At 45.1% G+C, this 19,380-nt stretch overlaps 1 protein-coding gene across 2 annotated transcripts in view; it reads left to right on the top strand.

Moving 5' to 3' along the window:
- The first annotated feature begins 431 nt into the window (after nucleotides 1–431).
- Nucleotides 432–19,380, top strand: part of LOC144755727 (myosin-7) — an 82,467-nt gene continuing 63,518 nt past the window's right edge. The window contains exons 1-6 of one of the 2 annotated variants that reach the window (XM_078644918.1): nucleotides 432–501; nucleotides 4,076–4,138; nucleotides 7,093–7,301; nucleotides 10,016–10,159; nucleotides 11,658–11,814; nucleotides 13,650–13,677. In XM_078644918.1, coding sequence (XP_078501044.1) covers nucleotides 7,101–7,301; nucleotides 10,016–10,159; nucleotides 11,658–11,814; nucleotides 13,650–13,677 — 530 coding nt within the window. In that variant the 5' untranslated portion in view covers nucleotides 432–501; nucleotides 4,076–4,138; nucleotides 7,093–7,100. The remainder of the gene's footprint in view (nucleotides 502–4,075; nucleotides 4,139–7,092; nucleotides 7,302–10,015; nucleotides 10,160–11,657; nucleotides 11,815–13,649; nucleotides 13,678–19,380) is intronic. The other variant, XM_078644919.1, reaches the window with a different exon arrangement.

The following is a 19,380-nucleotide window of genomic DNA, read 5'->3' as shown; positions in this document are numbered from 1 at the left end:
TCTAGTTTACTGCATCGCCTTTGGCATTTCTTATTTTTCTCTCCTCCTTACCCCTCTTATTTTTCTTCACCCACTACCCTTTGCTGTTTTTCTCTCTCTGGGACTGGTGTTGTTCTAGTTTTCTTTCTTTTGTTCTCTATACCATCTCCCTTTTCTTCCCCTCTGTACCCATTGTTTTTCTCCTTCTGTTCCTCGCCTCTGCAGCTCTGCTCTCCCCTTCCACAGATGCCCTCCCCGGCTGGTCCTCTGCGGCGCCCCTGGTATGCGGGTATTTCGGACCCTATCTGCCTTGAACCTGTTGTCTGTCAGCACCGTGCCAGAACAATGACGCCGGCTCCAATTGTTCTCCTCAGAGGCGATAATGGGACAGGAGGGGCATGGGGCAATGGAATCCTGACCTGGGGGTGTGAGACAGGGCGGGGGCACAGTCACCAGGTATAAAAGGGCAAGCCCTTCACCAGCTGCCGATCACACCCCTCGCCTCTCTCTGCACAGCTCCAGGTATGTGTTCATGTACGAGTGGTGTTTGTGTCTAAGCCTTTATGTGTGTAGTGTTTGTTTGTATATGGCTTTGTCTGTGACTATGTGCTTGGGGGCGTGCATGTGTGCCTTTTTCTGATCATGTTTTGTCGGTATCTTATTTAACTGTCATTGTTAATGTGGGTGTATCTCTGCAGGTGTGTCTATGTCGTTCTCTGTGTCAGTTTGGGTCTTTATGTGTTATTTGTGGGCCAGATGGTGTATAGAGTAGGGGTCGATGTACGTGCTTGTTTGATGTATGTAAGTGCTTGTCTCGAATGCTGCACCTGTCTATTTAGAGATTACTTCACGTGTGTGTGTGTGTGTATGTATGTATGTGTGTCAGTTTCACCACATCTGCTCATACGTATTTACATGTCTGTCGTGTACGTGTTTGAGTGGCTGTATAGCTCATTATTAGGTGTTTTATATATGTGTTTACATTGTATCTGTGTGTGTGGTGGGTGACTTGTCTGTGTGAGTGTGTCTTTATGGGTATGTGCCAGTGTCTTTGTGTATTTGGGAGGGGAGAGGGTGCCTATGTGTGTCTGGTTTTGTGTGTATGATTATGTGTGCATGTTTATGTATTTGTGCCTATGTTTGTATGTTCCTTGGTGACTGTGTGTTTGCCTGTGTCTGAGTATTTCTGGTTGCTTATGTATTTCTGTTCATGCATTAGCCTCTGATCGTGTATCAGTGGCTTTCTTACTATATTGGACTGTGTCTCTATGTTGGACTATGGGAACACCGTCTGTGCCAGAATCACCAAGCATCTGACTAGAAGACTACACACCATCTAGAACTCGGCAGCCAGATTCTTCCTCAACCTCCCACACAGAACTCACATCACACCATACCTCAGTGAACTACACTGGTTCCTGATGGTAAACAACCTTTACAAAGCAACTTTTACCACGCAGTGCCTTTACGACGCAACTTTTACAACGCAAACCATTACAACGCATTGCGCTGGGGGGCGCTCTAGGATAGGGAATAGGTTTAATGTACTATCCAACACCTTCCCTACTATCCACGGGGACTGGAGTTGGAATAGTAAATTAAACAATTCACTATCCAGCGCCTAAAAGCATTATGCGTTGTAATGGTATGCGTTGTAAAAACCGCATTGTAAAAGCATGCGATGTAAAAGCATGCGTTGTAATGTCATACATCTGTTCCTGATACACCAACACACTCAATTCAAACTCCTCACACACACATTCAAAGAACTATAAGGCTCAGGCTCCATTTACTTGTATAGTCACATCTCCTTCCACCAACGATGCAGACACCTCCACTCTGCAGGACTACTTGCACACATGTAGCTCATGCACAGAAGCAGATCAAGAGGATGAGCATTCTCTCACATCCCTCCTAAAGCGTGAAACAGACTTCCACTCCACTTTAGAGCCTCCTCTTCTCCATGAATTCTACAAGAAGCTGAAGACCTGGCTTTTCAGTTAACCCACCTAGTATAGACAAGGATATGCACACACTTGCTCAGATCCATGATACCCTTGTGGGTGAAAGTGTACACATAACATATGTATGTATGTGTAATGTCTGTATGCCTGTCCTTCTATGTGTTTATGTTTTATTGTCTAGTCCTTTGTTGGTCTAATCTTGTTTATATGTGTTTCCATGTTTTGTGGCTAGGTTTGTGTTCCCTTGTGTCTGTTTGTGTGTGTTTGTACCTGTGTCCTTGTGTGCATGTCTTTATGCCAGAGGGTTCTCCTGTGGGTGCCACGTTTGGCGATTCTCAACCAGCGACTGTGGGTTCACATCTCTAGTTTAATTTGCTATCTGGTCATGAAACTACTTTCTCCATAATAGGTGTGTATTTACTTGTTCCCTAGTTTGTGTTCATAGGTGGGGTGTGTATTCTTGCTCGCATTGTCCATGTCCTTTCTGAAACCTGGCTGCTAGCCTCTGGTTGTGGGTTATCATCAGGAATGTCAGCCATCTGAAGTACTACTTAATGCAGACAGGAGAGCTAGTACTCAACTTCCATAACCAACTATGTTCTTTTTACCCTACCTACACTGACCTTTCCTGAATCATTGGATAAATCAGTGCTCTCGCATGTCTCAGACAGCAGAGCTACCCCTCACTTGCTGTAGGCAGCACAGATATATTTCACTTGCCACAGACAGCAAAGCTATCCCTCACCTCTGGCAGACCACTCCTTTGCTCTTTTGATTGATATCTTGCCGAGTGCCAACAGCAGACCCACTCCCCGCCTGCCTCAGAGAGGACAGCAATCTTTCCGCCTGCCTCAGAGAGACATCAATCTTTCACTTGTATTAGCAGTACTAACCCTCATTGGGTACAGACGGGAGAGCTGTGCCTTTTCCACTGATCTGTCACTGGGAAGGTGTGTACATGCCGGATTACAGGTCTACGTGTCTGTTCTGTCTCTCTGTCAGTCTGTCTGTCCTCAGGAGAGTGAGACATAGAACCCCCAAGACAAGGACTTTTATGTGACTGAGAACTAAGGAACAGAAGCTTTGGGGAAAGAGAACCTGAGAGAATACTAAGGCGGGCTAGGAAAACAAGAGGACAGGAATACACAGGGACAGACAGAGCCTAACAGTGATCACTTCTGGCTCGGGAATGGCAGGCACAACTCAGGAATATTCCAACTGCACAGACTTGGCGAAGCAAGAGCTCAAAACGGTGTGTTTCGATTAGAACCTAAATTGGGATCAGTATACCTCAGATGACAAACAGAAGAAAGACTCTGTAGCACACCCACCTAGGTTGGTCGGAATAAAACAAGATCAATTGCCCCAACGCGACAATTCTGCAGAACAACTGCTGGAGGTTACCCACAGCCTCAAAACCACCCACTCGCTCCAACGTTATTCGAGAATGGAATCCCTCAGTGCAGCGTCTCCGCTGGATTGACCAACGCAAAAGCAGAATTGATGTCTGCACAAAGCGCCACGAGGCAAAGTCATTAGTGAGCACTCGTTCACCATATAAAAATAAACTGTTTAATGGAGAAAAAAAAGAATATGCTGACACTATGGGTCTGATTTTAAGGCTTTCCACCAAAATACTCAGGATTGCAGAGATGAGGGGGTGCTTATTGTGCCATGACCCCAGTAGTGTAATGTGGCATGTGTCAGTGTCTTCAGCTGTTTTGATGCTACTCTCAGTGATTCAAGAGGACTTCAGGATGTGTAGTGTTTGGGTGTGCATGTGGGCAGAAGTGGGGTTAATGTGGTCCTTGATGTGAGTGAGGGACGGAAACATTGAGGTCAGTGGACTTCAGTGTGTCCCTGCTGTCACTCAGAAGCTGATGAGTCTGCTTGTGTCTTAACTCGGGCTTCGCTCATGGGCTGGTATAGGCGTATACTAATGTCCCTTCTCAGGGTCTGTTGTTGTGTGCCACAATTACTAAGTATGCTGATGTCTTCCCTCTGGCTTTGTTCATAATGAGCGTAGTCATGTTGTCACTGAGGGGATGTTACATAGTGTGTGCTCATGCCTTCCCTCATGAACTGTTGTGTAGAGTGTCTTATCTCACGGACTTATCCTGTCTTCGTTGCAGGGGTTCCCTGAACATCGCCTCCTCCCTCACCACCTCTTCCTTCTCAGCCTCCTTCCAGGTAAGGTGAGTAAAACTGTGAGAATTCTTTCAAGTGAGATTTCTTGCATGGTCCTTCTGTGGTTTCAGGGTGTGGATTTGTGGAAGTCAGAGAGCTCTGGTAAATTGGAAGGGTGATTCTGGTTGGCCAAGTGAAGACTGGACAGAATCTCTAGTCGCTGTGGTGATCAGTGCTTACGAGACGCATTTCTTATCTGTAATGGTTCCAGCTGGTGCCTACTAAATGTTTGGATTCCCAGAGGTCTTTCATTATTGGTACATGTGAGTGACATCGATTTTAGCGCTTGTTGATCAAAACCACATGGTCATGCTCTTGATTTGCTCTTGAAACGCAGTGCCCCCCCTGGAGATGGGCGCCCCCTCCACAGGTCAGTGCCCAGAGCGGCCGCGCCAGTCGGACTGCTCGGGCACACACTGGACTGATCAGCATGAAACATCGGTTCCTCAAGTCTTGTGTTAGATACAATACCCTACACCTTCGCTCAAGAGTAGATTACGCAACTGTTTTGTATAAATAGAGTGGAAATCCAGTGAGCCACAGCGGGGCGCCTTGAGGCATCACACAGTGTGCCGTATTCCCTAGTTTGTATATTTCTGCCCGTTCATTTAGTGCTGTACTCTTTGATAGGAAGGATGTCATCCAAACAGTAGAGCTCGCCCGCACACCCGCCATCTTCTGCAGCCCTGCACTGCGGGGTGTTCCTGTGCTGTATAAATGCTAGTCCTTCCTCTGGGGCGGCCTAGCAAGAATTCAAGGGGTGGGCTCTGCCACCTAAAAAGAACATGGAAGCCAGAACTGCTCTAACTTGATGCATGTAGGAGTTCACCTCTCCTTCCTTCTGCCGGTCTCAAGCTGCACTGCAGAGGTGTAGACATAATGTGAACTCTCTGCATAACACACTCTCTGAGGTTGCTGACAACTGCATGATTTCTTCGAGCTTCAGAGAAGGTTAGAATTAAGTTTGGGATTTTAATAATTCTTAGAACACTTAGTTCATTATCTTAATACCATATGTGATTCAAGAGAAGTAGCCTATAGAAGACAGTTCGTAAACCTAGAAGGATGACTATAGTATAGAGCAGGTCATTCTAAACAAGATGGCTCCAATGTATAGTTTGTAATCCTAACAAAATCACTCTAGTACAGAGTTCGTTTTCACATACAAGATGGCTCCAGTGTACAGTTTGTGATCCTAACAAAATCACTCTAGTATGGAGTTCGTTTTCACAAACAAGATGTCTCCTGTGTACAGTTTGTGATCCTAACAAAATCACTCTAGTACAGAGTTCGTTTTCACATACAAGAGGGCTCCAGTGTACAGTTTGTGATCCTAACAAAATCACTCTAGTACAGAGTTCGTGTTCACAAACAAGATGGCTCCAGTGTACAGTTTGTGATCCTAACAAAATCACTCTAGTACAGAGTTCGTGTTCACAAACAAGATGGCTCCAGTGTACAGTTTGTGATCCTAACAAAATCACTCTAGTATGGAGTTCGTTTTCACAAACAAAATGACTCCATCACAGAGGTCATTTTAGAGTCTAACTTCTTGGGTGTAATGTACTAACAATTTGTGCTGGTTGGCATCACACACATGATGCAAAATGGCACAAAATGTTTAATTAAAATTTACTTTCCAGTGCAAAACTTGTTACGCACTGAAAAGTAATCTAAACGTAACGCAAAAATTACTTTGCATCAACAGGGTGTTCAATGGGTAGTACATGGGCGTTCCCATGCAACCATCCATGATTTATGACGCAAAACCCAATGTAATAATAAAAGAGGACAGGGTTTTGCGTAAAAAATAACACTGTTTTGACATTGACGTTATTGAGGAGAAATGATTTTATTCCTCCAATCTTTTGCGACTATGCTTTTGTGTTGCACTGAGCATCACACATACAATGTAGGAAGAGTTTAAAAGTTAGTCTAAGCACATTATTTTGTACTGAAAGGATAGCCTTCCAGTTCAAAACCTATGAAAGGTATCAAGCACACATCCTTGTGCTAAGGTGCAAAGGTGTGTGCATGGTGCTGGGAGCCTGGTTGTGCAACAGCACTGGGGAGAGAGCAGGACAGCGCCGTCTCTGTAGATATGGCGTTGACCAGCTCTCTTCCTCCCACGCTACTCAACACAGCAACTTTGGTTTCTGCTCTGCATCGCAAGACGTTTTAATAAATATACCCCTCTATACCTGATGTTATTCAGTAGACCTCTCTGAATATGAAGCTCTTGACCATCGTGGAATGAAGGTGGGATGAAACCAACTCCTAGCAACAGGTTCCGTCTTGCAGCAACTGACTACATTGACTCCCTAGCAAAGAACCCTCTGAAACATGAGGACCTACGCAGTAGATCAATATGTCGTCACCATTACACATCTCGAGAGAGAGTTCATGACACTCCAGAAAACATAGTTCCTCTTGTTTCCCATTGCATGCTGTGTGTAGCTTAGGCAACCCATCCATGAAGCCTCACTCTCAGCAGTGCCCACACTGAGCACAGGCCTCACACGTCCTTTGCAGTGGCAGGTTTGAATGCTCTTGAGTTCAGAGGATTTAGTGTCCGTGCTCTCCTAGTATACACGGGAGGGAGGACCATGGATCCCACACATACATGCACATACACACAGGGGAGGGCGGACCATGGTTCCCACACATACATGCACATACACACAGGGGAGGGCGGACCATGGATTCCACACATACATGCACATACACACAGAGGAGGGCACACCATGGATCCCACACATACATGCACATACGTGTAGGAAGAAGTCTACGGAGTTTATGGGATTCATCAGAGCCCATGGAGTCTCAACTTAGTTTAATTTACCTAACCGCGGCCACAGAATTACAGAATGTCACTAGCCCAAACTATATAGAAGAGTGGGAAATTGCATAAATGTGAGTTTTAGAAGAGTGCATAAAGCTTGTCCCTCCTTTCTGTCTACAGACTCCACCATGGGGGACGCAGAAATGTCTGTGTTTGGCCCTGCAGCCTCCTTCCTCCGCAAGTCGGACAAGGAGCGGCTGGAAATGCAGACGCGACCCTTCGACATGAAGAAGGACGTCTTTGTGCCAGATGACAAGGATGAGTACGTGAAGGCCAAAATCACCAGCAAGGACGGCGACAAGGTCACTGCTGACACCGAAATGGGAAAGGTAAGGTCTGAAGGAAGGAGCAAAGGTGCAGCAAGGCAAGGGCATGGCTGAGTAAGTGTCCTGGCAATGGAGGGACCAGAGTTGTAGCTATGTTGGTTCAAGCAAATGCTGTGAACTTGGGGCCCAGCGAATTGATAGATCCCAATCGTGGCTGTCCTTTACTACAGAACAAGAGGGCACCGAGGCCCATCTTCCATGCCCGCACCTCCCTGGGGCCTTGTAAGCGACTGGAAGAGTGAATATGGCTAGGAGATGGCCGTGGTGAGAAGAAAGACTGCAACAAGGTGAATGTAATGGCAGTGTTTCAGGAGACTCATTATACACTGGATTTTGGGAATGAGTAAAGGCCTGTACTGAACAGAGCGTTCACAAGCATGCAAGGATGCCCCCGTGGCCTTTACATTTTGCTTTATCATTCTCACTCCTATTCTTTTTCTTCACTCCTCTGTCTTTGCCCAAGCATCTCTAAAGATATACCACGGACCTCTCATTTGACTTCTCTACCTCTCCTCACTCCTTTCTCGGTCTTCCAACTCGCTGTTGACCTCTCATTCCCCTTTCCCTATCGCCTATCTCACGCTGGACTTCTCATCCTCTCCTCTCATTCCCCTTTCCCCATCTTCTACCTCATGGTGGACCTCTCATCCTCTTCTCTCATTTTCTTTTTCCCCATCTTCTACCTCATGGTGGACCTCTCATCCTTTTCTCTCATTTTCTTTTCCCCCATCTTCTACCTCACGCTACACCTCTCATCCTCTTCTCTCATTTCCTTTTTCCCCATCTTCTACCTCACGCTGGACCTCTCATCCTCTTCTCTCATTTCCCCTTCCCCATCTGCTACCTCATGCTGGACCTCTCATCCTCTTCTCTCATTCTCCTTTCCCCATTTCCTACCTCATGCTGGACCTCTCATCCTCTTCTCTCATTCTCCTTTACTCATCTCCTACCTCAACATGGAACGCTCATCCTCTTCTCTCATTCCCCTCACTGCTTCTTCTCCATCTTTTCCCTCACTATGAGCCTCTCTTCCTTTTCTCTCCTTCTCCTTTCCCCGTCTTTTCCCTTACTAAGGACCTCGCGTGCTCGTCTCTCATTCCCCTTCCCCTTCCCCCTCTCTTACCTTACCCTGGACCCCTCTTCCTCTTCGCTCACCCTCCTCACTCTTCTCTCTTCCTATGGACCTCCCACCCTTTCTCTCAGTCGCTGTACCATTAACCTCTTGTCTTCTTCTCTCATTCCGCTGTCTCCTCTTCTCATACACTGCGTGTCTGATTGCCGCTTCTCATGCTGGAGCCTTAGTACAGATTTGCATTGACTATGAGATTAAAAGTTGCTTTTGAGCCGCCTGGTTGAATACATTTCAGAGTCAACACTGTGAGTGAGATGCCCCGGGTGACAACCCGGGTGAACCCTTCCAAGTGGTGGCACAGTTTTGTGGCAGAGATGGGTGGACAGCAGCAGGGATTATGACTCACTGTGAACCGGAGAAGAGACTCTTCCATCTCCACTGGATATGCAATGCTGTGTCTTTGGGGAACACCTCTACGCAGATGTTTGTGGATGTAATTCTTTGGAATCCCAGTGGAGGTGAAGGGGTCCTCTCCTCCGCAGGGTGCTAGGGCGTAAGCAGGCACCAGAGTCAGCGTTTGGGACATCTAAGTCTATGGGCAGTGCCACACATTCACACAGCGGTTCCATCATTCTGACCTGGGATGCAACAAGGGACATCTGCTGTTGCTTAACTTGTTTTGAAGTTTGTAACTACTTTCCAATCCAAGAAAATGTTTCTGGTTCGCCCAATTTAATGCTAACATATCCAGTCACTAAGTAGTTGTGTCCTCTGTTTTCAAGACCTGGAGACTTTGCAGGCTCCAATTCTATAAGTCCATGAGAATGGTGGGTGAGAGAGTAAGGGGATAAACCCCCTCCCTTGAAATACCGGGGGTTTCAAATCTGACTTTTTTGTTTGGAAAGGGTTTACCCCTAAAATATCCTTTGTTTTCATTCATTGCCACTGAGTCTTGCCCCAGAGTTAAGGCAGCATTCTGGGACATGGTCTGACAGAATTGTGGCTTTGTCAGGTGGGAAGTTTTTTTCTTTGTAACCTGCAGAAGTTGTACCATTTCTTTAAGACTCCAGCCTTTTGGTAGCATGCTCATGGCTGATTTTCAGAGCAGTAGGTTAAAGGGTAGTGGTGATACACTAAGCTGCCCTCCTGAAGATCACACATGGCCTGGCACCGTTCTCTGCTAATGGCACAAGAGCATCCATGCCCCTGTAGCCTGAGATTCTGTAACAGTTGTCACTGGTTTTCCTAAATTTGCTTTAAGACAATGTGTAACTATGTAAATGATGTTGCTGTATATTATTTAATAAGTGCATATGGTACTTAGCTTATGTCGGATCAGTCCTAATTACAAGCACAACTTACCATCACATTTAAAAAAGAGCAAGGCATTCTGTGCCGTCAGTGCACAGGACAGAGGTTTATTGTGAGCCAAAATGTTCCACATGCCTCTAAAGTGGGAATTGAGGCATGTTGGTCATCAAAAGTGTTTTGATACGGTTCTAAGGAGTCTGTGCTCTCTTTCTAAACTTGTGTATGTATGGATGGACCTATGTAGGTATGTGATATTTGTATAGCACAAAACTTGATGAAAGCCATCCGAGCTCAGTAAATAGTCGAGGCACTTCACCTGTCTCTCTTCTTACAGACGGTCACAGTGAAGGACAGCCAGGTCATGCAGCAGAACCCACCCAAGTTCGACAAGATCGAGGACATGGCCATGCTGACCTTTCTTAACGAGCCCGCCGTGCTGTATAACCTCAAAGAGCGCTATGCATCCTGGATGATCTACGTGAGTACCTCGATATCTCTGCAGCCCCCCAACAACGCACCAGACAAAAACTCCACCAGACCAGATTAACCAACAGGCCCATTAGAGAGCCCACCCATACTATCCTGCTTGAGATCACCTAACCGTGGGGTGCCTGCCTCACCAAAAGGACTATTCTGCCATTTTTCTAGCGTTGCTTCCCATATAAGAGAAGATTCCCCAGCATTAATGCAGCACCATTGGAACAGACGGTGATTAAGACTTGCTCATAGTTCCTGTTTTCAGTCTCATTGGCTCAAAGGAAACCCTGTTGCAGTCTGGACAATAGCATTTGTCCTGCGGGTGGCAGCTTCAAGGGGAGCACATCAAGGGCTGGTTCATGCCTTCCCTTCTTTGGGTGGTTTATCATCTGAAGGGTCTGTGCTATTTGTAGTTGAATAAGAAGTCATCTCCGAGGTTGGATCATACCATCTTTCCTTGGACAGGTGGGTGGTGTCTTTATCAGAAGACGAATTGTCAAAAAACGTAATTTCCCAAAACAAAGCTTTGGCCAAAGCTACATTATTTGGGTGTGAGGAAGAATTTAGGACCCCGCTGCACAAAGAAGCCAAAAAATGGCTATTTTAAAAAATTGATATATTGATAAACACTCTATCTACCATGAAGGATGACACAAAGAGACACTCAATACAACAATGCAGGTTAGTGGCTAGGAAGCGACAAATAAAACTAACACATTTGTAGAATAGTTACTTCTAAATAGGTGTACCTCAAACTTAAGGAGTAGATTGATTGGGGTATAAGGTGAAGGGTTTAGTGGTACCTTTTTGGACAATTGCTGTTGGTCAGGAACGGTTCCTGGGAGATCACAGAATTTCTAGCAGAAATGGGCCGTCTGTCCCAATCTACCTTCCATCTACTGTAGCGGGCACTGTTCTGCTGCTTCCCATGGAACCACTGAAAGAAGTGCTCAGTCATTTCACTGTATATTTCGTAGTCCCCGGTGCCTTGCTCTGATATGCCCAGAGGTTGTTTTTGGCTTCACCCACCCTAGCAGAGCCCTTGTAAGAAGTCTAAGAAGAAGAACTCAAATTAATACAAGCTTAGTTCAAGAACAGAGGTGGTGGTGAGGGCTCCTCCCGCTGCCGGCAATGATGCTTGCCGCGAGCTCCAGAGTCCCAGGTTACACGTTCACAGAATCATTCATCCACTGACTGAGTGAGAGGGCAAGAAAGCACTTTTCTGAAGAGAACCCCTCAGGACCCAGGCGGACTCGTGAAGCAGAGTGTGCAGACTGACTGTGAGCCCACTGACCATCCGGCTTCTCATGTTCGACGGTGCACTCACCCAGACCCTGCTACAAAAGAGAGAAAGAGATAGGGTAAAGATCCTGTATACGAGAGAACGTCATTTCACTAGGGTCTCTCAGGGGTGCCCGTCTGAGTCCCTTCTTGCTGGAATGCGCCATGTTTGTTTGAGACTATCTGCACAGTTGTCTTTCTTTCCTGTCTCCTAACAGACCTACTCCGGGCTCTTCTGTGTGACTATAAACCCCTACAAGTGGCTGCCCGTGTACAACAAGGAGGTGGTCGGTGCCTACAGGGGCAAGAAGCGCTCGGAGGCCCCGCCCCACATCTTCTCCATCTCCGACAACGCCTATCAGTACATGCTGACAGGTAAGGGTCACCCCAACTCCAGAAAAGACTACCCTTTGTGGAACCCACACCATTGGGGGAGTCCATCTCTGCTTGCTCTTCATAGGCATTCAAGGCGAGCTTTTCGCCTGCCCATATTCCACCTTGGTCCGGGGGTGAACTGGCCAACCACCAGTGCGGGCTGAGTTTTTTTAATCTCTATGGGAAATAAATGTCACAGTGATTATGATAGTGTTTTTAACTCATTACCAGTTATGTGTCAGACTTACAACCCGGTGTATCACTTCTGTTCAGTTGCTTACGTCTTCCATACATGCTTTTTGTGATGTCTGTCTTCATGCATTAGTCAGGTCCGATGAGTGCTGCACAGCAGTGCAGGCCAGTCCGCTTGGGTATTTAAAAGTGTTTGGTTTTGAAGACAGAACCCTCACCGCGTCGGTTACTGAACAACACCTCGTGCTCCGAGTGCCAATTGGAGGGGTGTGATGTGTACAGAGCAGAGGCCATGAAACAAACCGAGCAGACACTTCATGCCAACTGTTGACTTACGGTCCTTCCTTGATCTCATCGTTTTGTGTATCATTCATAATGCCTCTCCTAAGCCTGGTATGAGTAGTGAGGAAACACTTTTAACAAACCTTGTAACTATGGTAATTAAGTGATCATCCTTGTGTTTTGAAAAAGAAGGGTGGTAGTGGGCAGGATGATACTTACACTATAGTGCTTCTGGTCTAGTGTGTCATGGTTCATAGCGCGCTCACAACGCGCAAGTCGCTGTACCCAGCTGAAACTGCATCCCAGCCCTCCCTGATCCCCCAGGAGAGAGACTGTATACGGTTAGGTGGTTATACCAGGACATAGTCTTTTAATTCACACAGTTCCAGGAAGGAATGAAAACTGTAGTTATGTACACATTGGTTATGAGAATCAAGAGAGAAAGATAAGGCAAAAAGAGCGAAGACTGTGCAAGATACAACAATTGTCTCTTGCACTCTCCATTGCAGTGTACTTTCTACGGAATGCATTGTACCAGGAGGCCCCTTCTTTCCTTATGCAACCCCACACCCTCCCCAAGGACATCTGAAGGATTACTGGCAAAAGCATACATTTAATGACAACTTCCCCTCTATCTCACTGATTGATGGAAAATACCCGCACCTTGATACAAACACATAATACTGGGGCACTGCATAGTGCTCCGTCCCTGCCGTGGTACCTGTCACCAGGCGAAAGCCCCCTTAAATCGCCAACTCTAGGCAACTCAGGTTAGGGCGGAAAGGTCCAGGACCACCAGCAGGTTAGTCCCCTCTCTTGCCAGCTATGTGCCGCCACAAATCAACACCCAGCCATGGGGCAAGGGGCCAGTCCAGGCAATCAGTCTAATTTATGGGCGGTCCCCTTTCTTTCCTGCTAGAAACTCCACCTTTCTCCAGGTGTGAATGGATATGCGTCTGTTCTGGGATACAGGTGCGTGGTCGAGGAAAGAAGAGGCCAATTCCTCGCACGGTGATAGCTTAAATACTTCAGTCCTGGGCACTCTTTGATGACATCACAACCTTTGGGGGAGTGACACAAATGATGGACACTTACCCATAGCTCCTGCCCATTGCACGACTAATGATGTCCCTTCCACTATGTGTAGGGTGTGCCTGACCATGTTGAATCTTGTCATTGGTCATTTCCTAGTGTGTTACCTATAGGACACCAGCTTGTAGGGAGTCTGATCACAGCACAGACTGCGTTAACCATTATCGCCATGGCCCAGCAGTGAAAGAGTTTGGTACATTAAGCTTAGTTTTCCATAGGAGTTTACAGTTCTTTGTTCTTTTCTGTAACCTCTCTTTTTCTATTTACAGACAGAGAAAATCAGTCCATCCTGATCACGTGAGTACTCCCCACCCATCTTTTTAGCCAATCTTTTTCTTCCCTTAGCTGTCTTTCGCTTACTTCTTCATTGATAATGCCTATCACTTAGGCCCACATGCCGTTTGGCACTGTCTGTTCTCACCTATCTTTCTCTGTCTGCTTTCTTGCTATTTCTCACTCTTTCTTTATGTACGTATGTATGTAAATATATATATATATATATATATATATATATATATATATATATATATATATATATATATATATAAATATATGTATATAGTAATGCATATGTGTGTATGTGTGTGTATAGATATGTGTGTGTGTGTGTGTGTGTATATATATAGGCAAAAACAACAATCGATGGACAGAATGCAGAACAATGTCATACATTCACCCCAGTACAGAGATCTGGGCCTAAATCCTTCGTTTTTTTGCTCACCATGCCATTCCAGTTTTAGCCCAGCCATATGCAAATCAGTCTTGACCCTGTGCCCAATGGGAACAGTTCAGCCCGAACAACCAGGCCAGGTTCTCCCTGGACTGGAAACAAGTATCCTAGGACCGGTTTCGGCATTTCACCCCTCTTCAGCCAGGATAGATTGACTCCAGTGGCATGGAGAGCATGGGACCCACTTCTGGGCATACCCGTCCCTCTCGGTGTGACAAATGCAAAAACAACAATTGATGGACATTATTGCTGTGTATATATGCACACACAGAAATATATCAGATACATAAATCTTACTTCCCGTGCACTCTGGTTCTCCTTTCTCTCTATTTATATTTATATATATATATATATATATATATATATATATATATATATATATATATATATATATATATATATATATATATATATATATATATGTTTATTCATATATATATATATATATACATATATATATATATATATATATATATATATATATATATATATATAGATGCACGTTTCTGTATCCAATTCCGTGGTTTGCAGAAAAAGAAGGCAGGCACACTGGAATCCGGTTTACAAAATTTAATGGCACCTAACCCCCCTCACCCCTTACAGACGCGTTTCGCCTTCGCAGGCTTCGTCAGTGTAACACAGTGTATGGTTAAGGTCGCCATTTATAAAGCCAGTTGCCCTGTACATATTGATCAACATAAACGAAGGACAACAACTCTGCAAAGTTTACAGCGGCCATCTTGTAACGTGCAAATGATATTTACATTGTTGGCTTTAAAAGTGGCGAATACAGTGAAAAGTGCATTGTGCGTGTTTAAAAACATATGGATTAACCATTCTATGTACATTAATTCATTTAATTACAATACACAGCGAGAATCACTCTTTGCTATATAGGATTCAGTAGCACCAAAAAGATCTATTTCTTTCATTTGTGATCTATTCACATTTACTAAAGTGCAACAGTGTCATCATTACGCCCTGAATGGGCAATTCCATAAGCAATAAGAGCATATTGTGTAAGGACAAATTCACTTTTTTTCTGAGAATACTTCTTCTCTATATACAGTTTAGCAAAGCAAGTGGAGATTTTTTACAGATACATACGATACCGTACTCAGAGGTGCACCCAAAGCTCTTCATTATTGTTTAACCCCCAAGGAGTCATGGTTTTAAGACTAATGATGTATTTTGACTCTAGTACTCGGAGTGATTTTTCCCTGTCTCCTCCTCTTTCTGATTTGGGAACCTGATCCATGCAGTAAAAACTAAGTTTTTCCCATTTGCTTTGATGGTGTTCGGCAAAATGGCGGGCGACAGGGTAAGACCTATCATTATTTGTTATGGCCCTCATGTGCTCAAGAATCCTTAGTTTTACAGGTTTTATTGTGCTGCCGATATATCGCAGCTTGCAGGGACAGGTCAGGCAGTATACAGTGTACTCAGAATGACAATTGAGCAACTGCTTAATTTTGATATTGGGTCTTTTCTCCCCTGTTCTGTTAGGATAATCCTGTGCTTTGCTACTGAATTTACAGGCCTTACATTTTAGACACGGAAAAAAACCAACTATATTGGTCACCTTGATGGGTTGGGCCGATGTTTTAAAGTGACTGTGGACCAGGTGATCTGCCAACGAAGGACATCTCCTATAAGTTATTAGGGGTCTCTTTGGCAGACTGTTTTTCAACGTTTTATCAGCCGCTAGTATGTGCCAGTGTTTTTGGAAGATGTTAACTACCTCTGACGATTTGGTGCTGAATTCCGTGATCATTCGCACCTCGTCAGGTGCCTTCTCCTTCACCTTCGGGGTTAGGAGGTCCCTCCTATTGACCCCTGAGGCTTTTGTTTTTGCTTGTTTGAGGAGTTCCTTGTTGTACCCTCTGTCCTCAAACCTCTCTTGTGATTCCCTTATGGCGAGGTTGTAATCTCGGTCCAAAGAGCAATTTCTCTTTAGACGTAGGAACTCGCCATAAGGTACATTTTTCACTAAGCTTTTTGGGTGATAAGAGTTGGCGTGTAGGACAGCATTGCCCGCTGTGGGTTTTCTATACAAGCGGGTCTGCAAGTTGTTATTGTGTACAAACACCTCCAAGTCTAAATAGTTGATGCTAGTGGCACTGATGGTACTGGTGAACCTAAGGTTAAGAGTATTGGTGTTCAAGATTGTAATGTACTCTTCAGCTGACTGACGATCACCCTGCCAAATTATGAACAGGTCGTCTATGTACCTGGTCCACATCAAGATTTTGTTGGTCCATTCTTGATTGGAGTCCCTCCAGGCCTCGTGCCTCTCCCACCAGCCCACGAATAAATTCGCGTAGCTGGGGGAGAAACACGAACCCATGGAGGTACCTCTCTTCTGATTGTACATTGTCCCATCAAATAAAAAGTTATTGTTGAACAAACAGAATCTAATCATAGAAAGTATCATCGAGCTATGGTTCGAAAACTGTTCAGATTTAAGGTCCAGGAACCATTTGATGGCAATCAGACCCTGTTCATGATCAATACATGTATAAAGGTTGACCACATCAAGTGTGATCAACAACATTCCAGGGTCCCAGGTGATACCGTCCATGACACTCAGAAAATCTTGGGTGTCTTTAAGGTATGAAGACAGATCTTTGACAAAGGGTGCCAAATATGAGTCAATAAACCTGGATGTGTTTTCAAGTAAGCTCCCAATGCTGGACACTATTGGGCGTCCAGGAGGTCTTTTTGCATGTTTATGTACCTTCGGCAGGTGATAGAATGTTGGTACAATTGGCGCTTCACATCTCAAGAATAGAAACTCATCCATTGTGAGCATGCCTTCCTTCTGCCAGTTCTCTAACATATTGTGGAATGACAGGATGCTTTTATTGTACTCCGCTCTTTGTATGGGGACATAACAATCCCTGTCCTTCAATTGTCTGTGTGCTTCCGTTAGGTAATGCTCACGATCAAAAATAACCACATTGCCTCCTTTGTCCGAAGGTTTTATTTCAATTGTTGTGTCTTCCTTCAAAGATCTGATGGCTTGCCATTCTTTTTTTGAAATGTTCGATGTTTTTTGATTTATTTTCTTTCTTGTCTGTGATGAAATCCTGTCCAGATCTTCCAGAACTGCTTCGTTGAAGAGATCGATGGCATCATAATTCGTAATGGGCAGCTTTTTTGATTTATTTTTCATAGAGCTGGGGTCACGTTTCTGTGTGACGATGATCTGTGATGGTGTCTCGGCATTTGGCATGTTCCCACTTGGTTCTTGGGTAGGCGTTAAAAGAAATTCCGCCAGTACTTCGCATGTTTGAGTCTCATTTTGACTTGCGTTGGAAACACAGGAGTTCACTGATGTGATGGCCCTTTTTCCCGATTGGAGGAAAATTTTTTTGAACTTCAGTTTCCTAATGTACTTGAATAAGTCGATTCGCACTTTCACAGGGTCAAAGTCATTGGCTGGGCAAAAGCTTAAGCCCTTTTTCAAAATAGACATTTCTTCCTCAGTTAGTATTCTCTTGGAAAGATTAATGATGTTGTTTTCTTGTTTGTCTACTGTCTCTTGCGGTTCAATCCGCTCCTGTTGACTCTCGGGGAGCTCATTGCTTGTTGTCCGGTACCTCTTGTACCTCTTGCCCCTCCGCGTCCTCCTCTTTGGTTTTGTTGTGGCACTGGAGGGTGATTCCTCTGTTGGGGGCGTAGACGGGTCTCCTTGATCACCTCGAACTCGTCTAAAAAAGGGACCTCAGCTGCCTTTGTTTTTTCTTTTCTGCCCTCGGTTTGCTCACCTTCAGAGACTTCAGATTCCTCAGTATCCTGATCCACCGACATTGGGTCTGATTGGGCCATCCGTTTTCTTGTGGCATCAAATTTTTTGGCGAAAGTTAGTATTCTCCCTGTGAGGTAATCTTGCTCGTCTCTGAGGAATTTCGATTGTTTTCTCTTCCTGATTGTCAGTTCGTAATCTTTTATTCTTTTGTTCATGGTATCTCTTAGGTCATCTTTGTCTTTGGAGTCTTTTTCTTTGGCTATTAGTTCTTCAAATTCCGTTATGTCTTTCAGACTTTTTTCTCTGTCGCTCCATGCATACTTGATTAGCATGCGCACCATTCCTTTAGCTGACTCTGCTGTGTATTCAGCCCAGTCTTTGAGCAGTTCCGGATCTGGGTTTTCATAAGAGGGTACTGTGTAAATACGAAGACCTCTTGGTATTCTGCCACACTCTATGTATCTTTCTAATGAGGTGGCCTCCCACCATTTCCGGACTTCGCGTTCTTGTGCCTTTTCCAGTTTGGTGAATAATGTCTTCAAGGTGCTCGCAGGTACATTTCGGGTTGTTGATTTGGTTGGTTGCGTTGCTCTTGTAGCGGAGCTTTTAAACATAAAATTAGCCGCCGACTCTCTCTCTCCCGTGATACCATCTGGGTTGGCCATTTCCGTGTCTAAACGTTTTTCGCTGTGTACAAACAATTTACATGCAGGGGCGGTGACGGAGTCACTAAGGTTGGGGGTCGGGTGCCTCAGTTACGGAGCCTTCGGGGATGAGGCTGAGCGTTCTCATAAAGTTTACACATTCGGCGTTCACTCACCGGTTCCACCTTTTGGTTCTTGGTAGCCGTCAGTCGCCCAGTCGCAGCCGACGGGTTCTCCAATCGCCCAAGGCAGATCCGCTTGTTCCCGCTTCCGTGTGCGGTCAGGTGTATCCCACGCCACACTTTCGTCCGATGTTGCTTTGCTTCCTTCGCTCAATATGCCTCGGGGCAAACGGCCATATTAGTTTGCAGCACGTTGGATTCACCGCCGTCGCTCCTCAGCTCCCCGGGTGCCACACGCCAGCGCTGGTGAGACGCCGAATATAGATGCACGTTTCTGTATCCAATTCCGTGGTTTGCAGAAAAAGAAGGCAGGCACACTGGAATCCGGTTTACAAAATTTAATGGCACCTAACCCCCCTCACCCCTTACAGACGCGTTTCGCCTTCGCAGGCTTCGTCAGTGTAACACAGTGTATGGTTAAGGTCGCCATTTATAAAGCCAGTTGCCCTGTACATATTGATCAACATAAACGAAGGACAACAACTCTGCAAAGTTTACAGCGGCCATCTTGTAACGTGCAAATGATATTTACATTGTTGGCTTTAAAAGTGGCGAATACAGTGAAAAGTGCATTGTGCGTGTTTAAAAACATATGGATTAACCATTCTATGTACATTAATTCATTTAATTACAATACACAGCGAGAATCACTCTTTGCTATATAGGATTCAGTAGCACCAAAAAGATCTATTT

The sequence above is a fragment of the Lissotriton helveticus genome, chromosome 5_1 (assembly GCF_964261635.1).
Source record: "Lissotriton helveticus chromosome 5_1, aLisHel1.1, whole genome shotgun sequence".
Taxonomy (NCBI): domain Eukaryota; kingdom Metazoa; phylum Chordata; class Amphibia; order Caudata; family Salamandridae; genus Lissotriton; species Lissotriton helveticus.
This window is presented reverse-complemented; position numbering and strand designations above follow the sequence as displayed.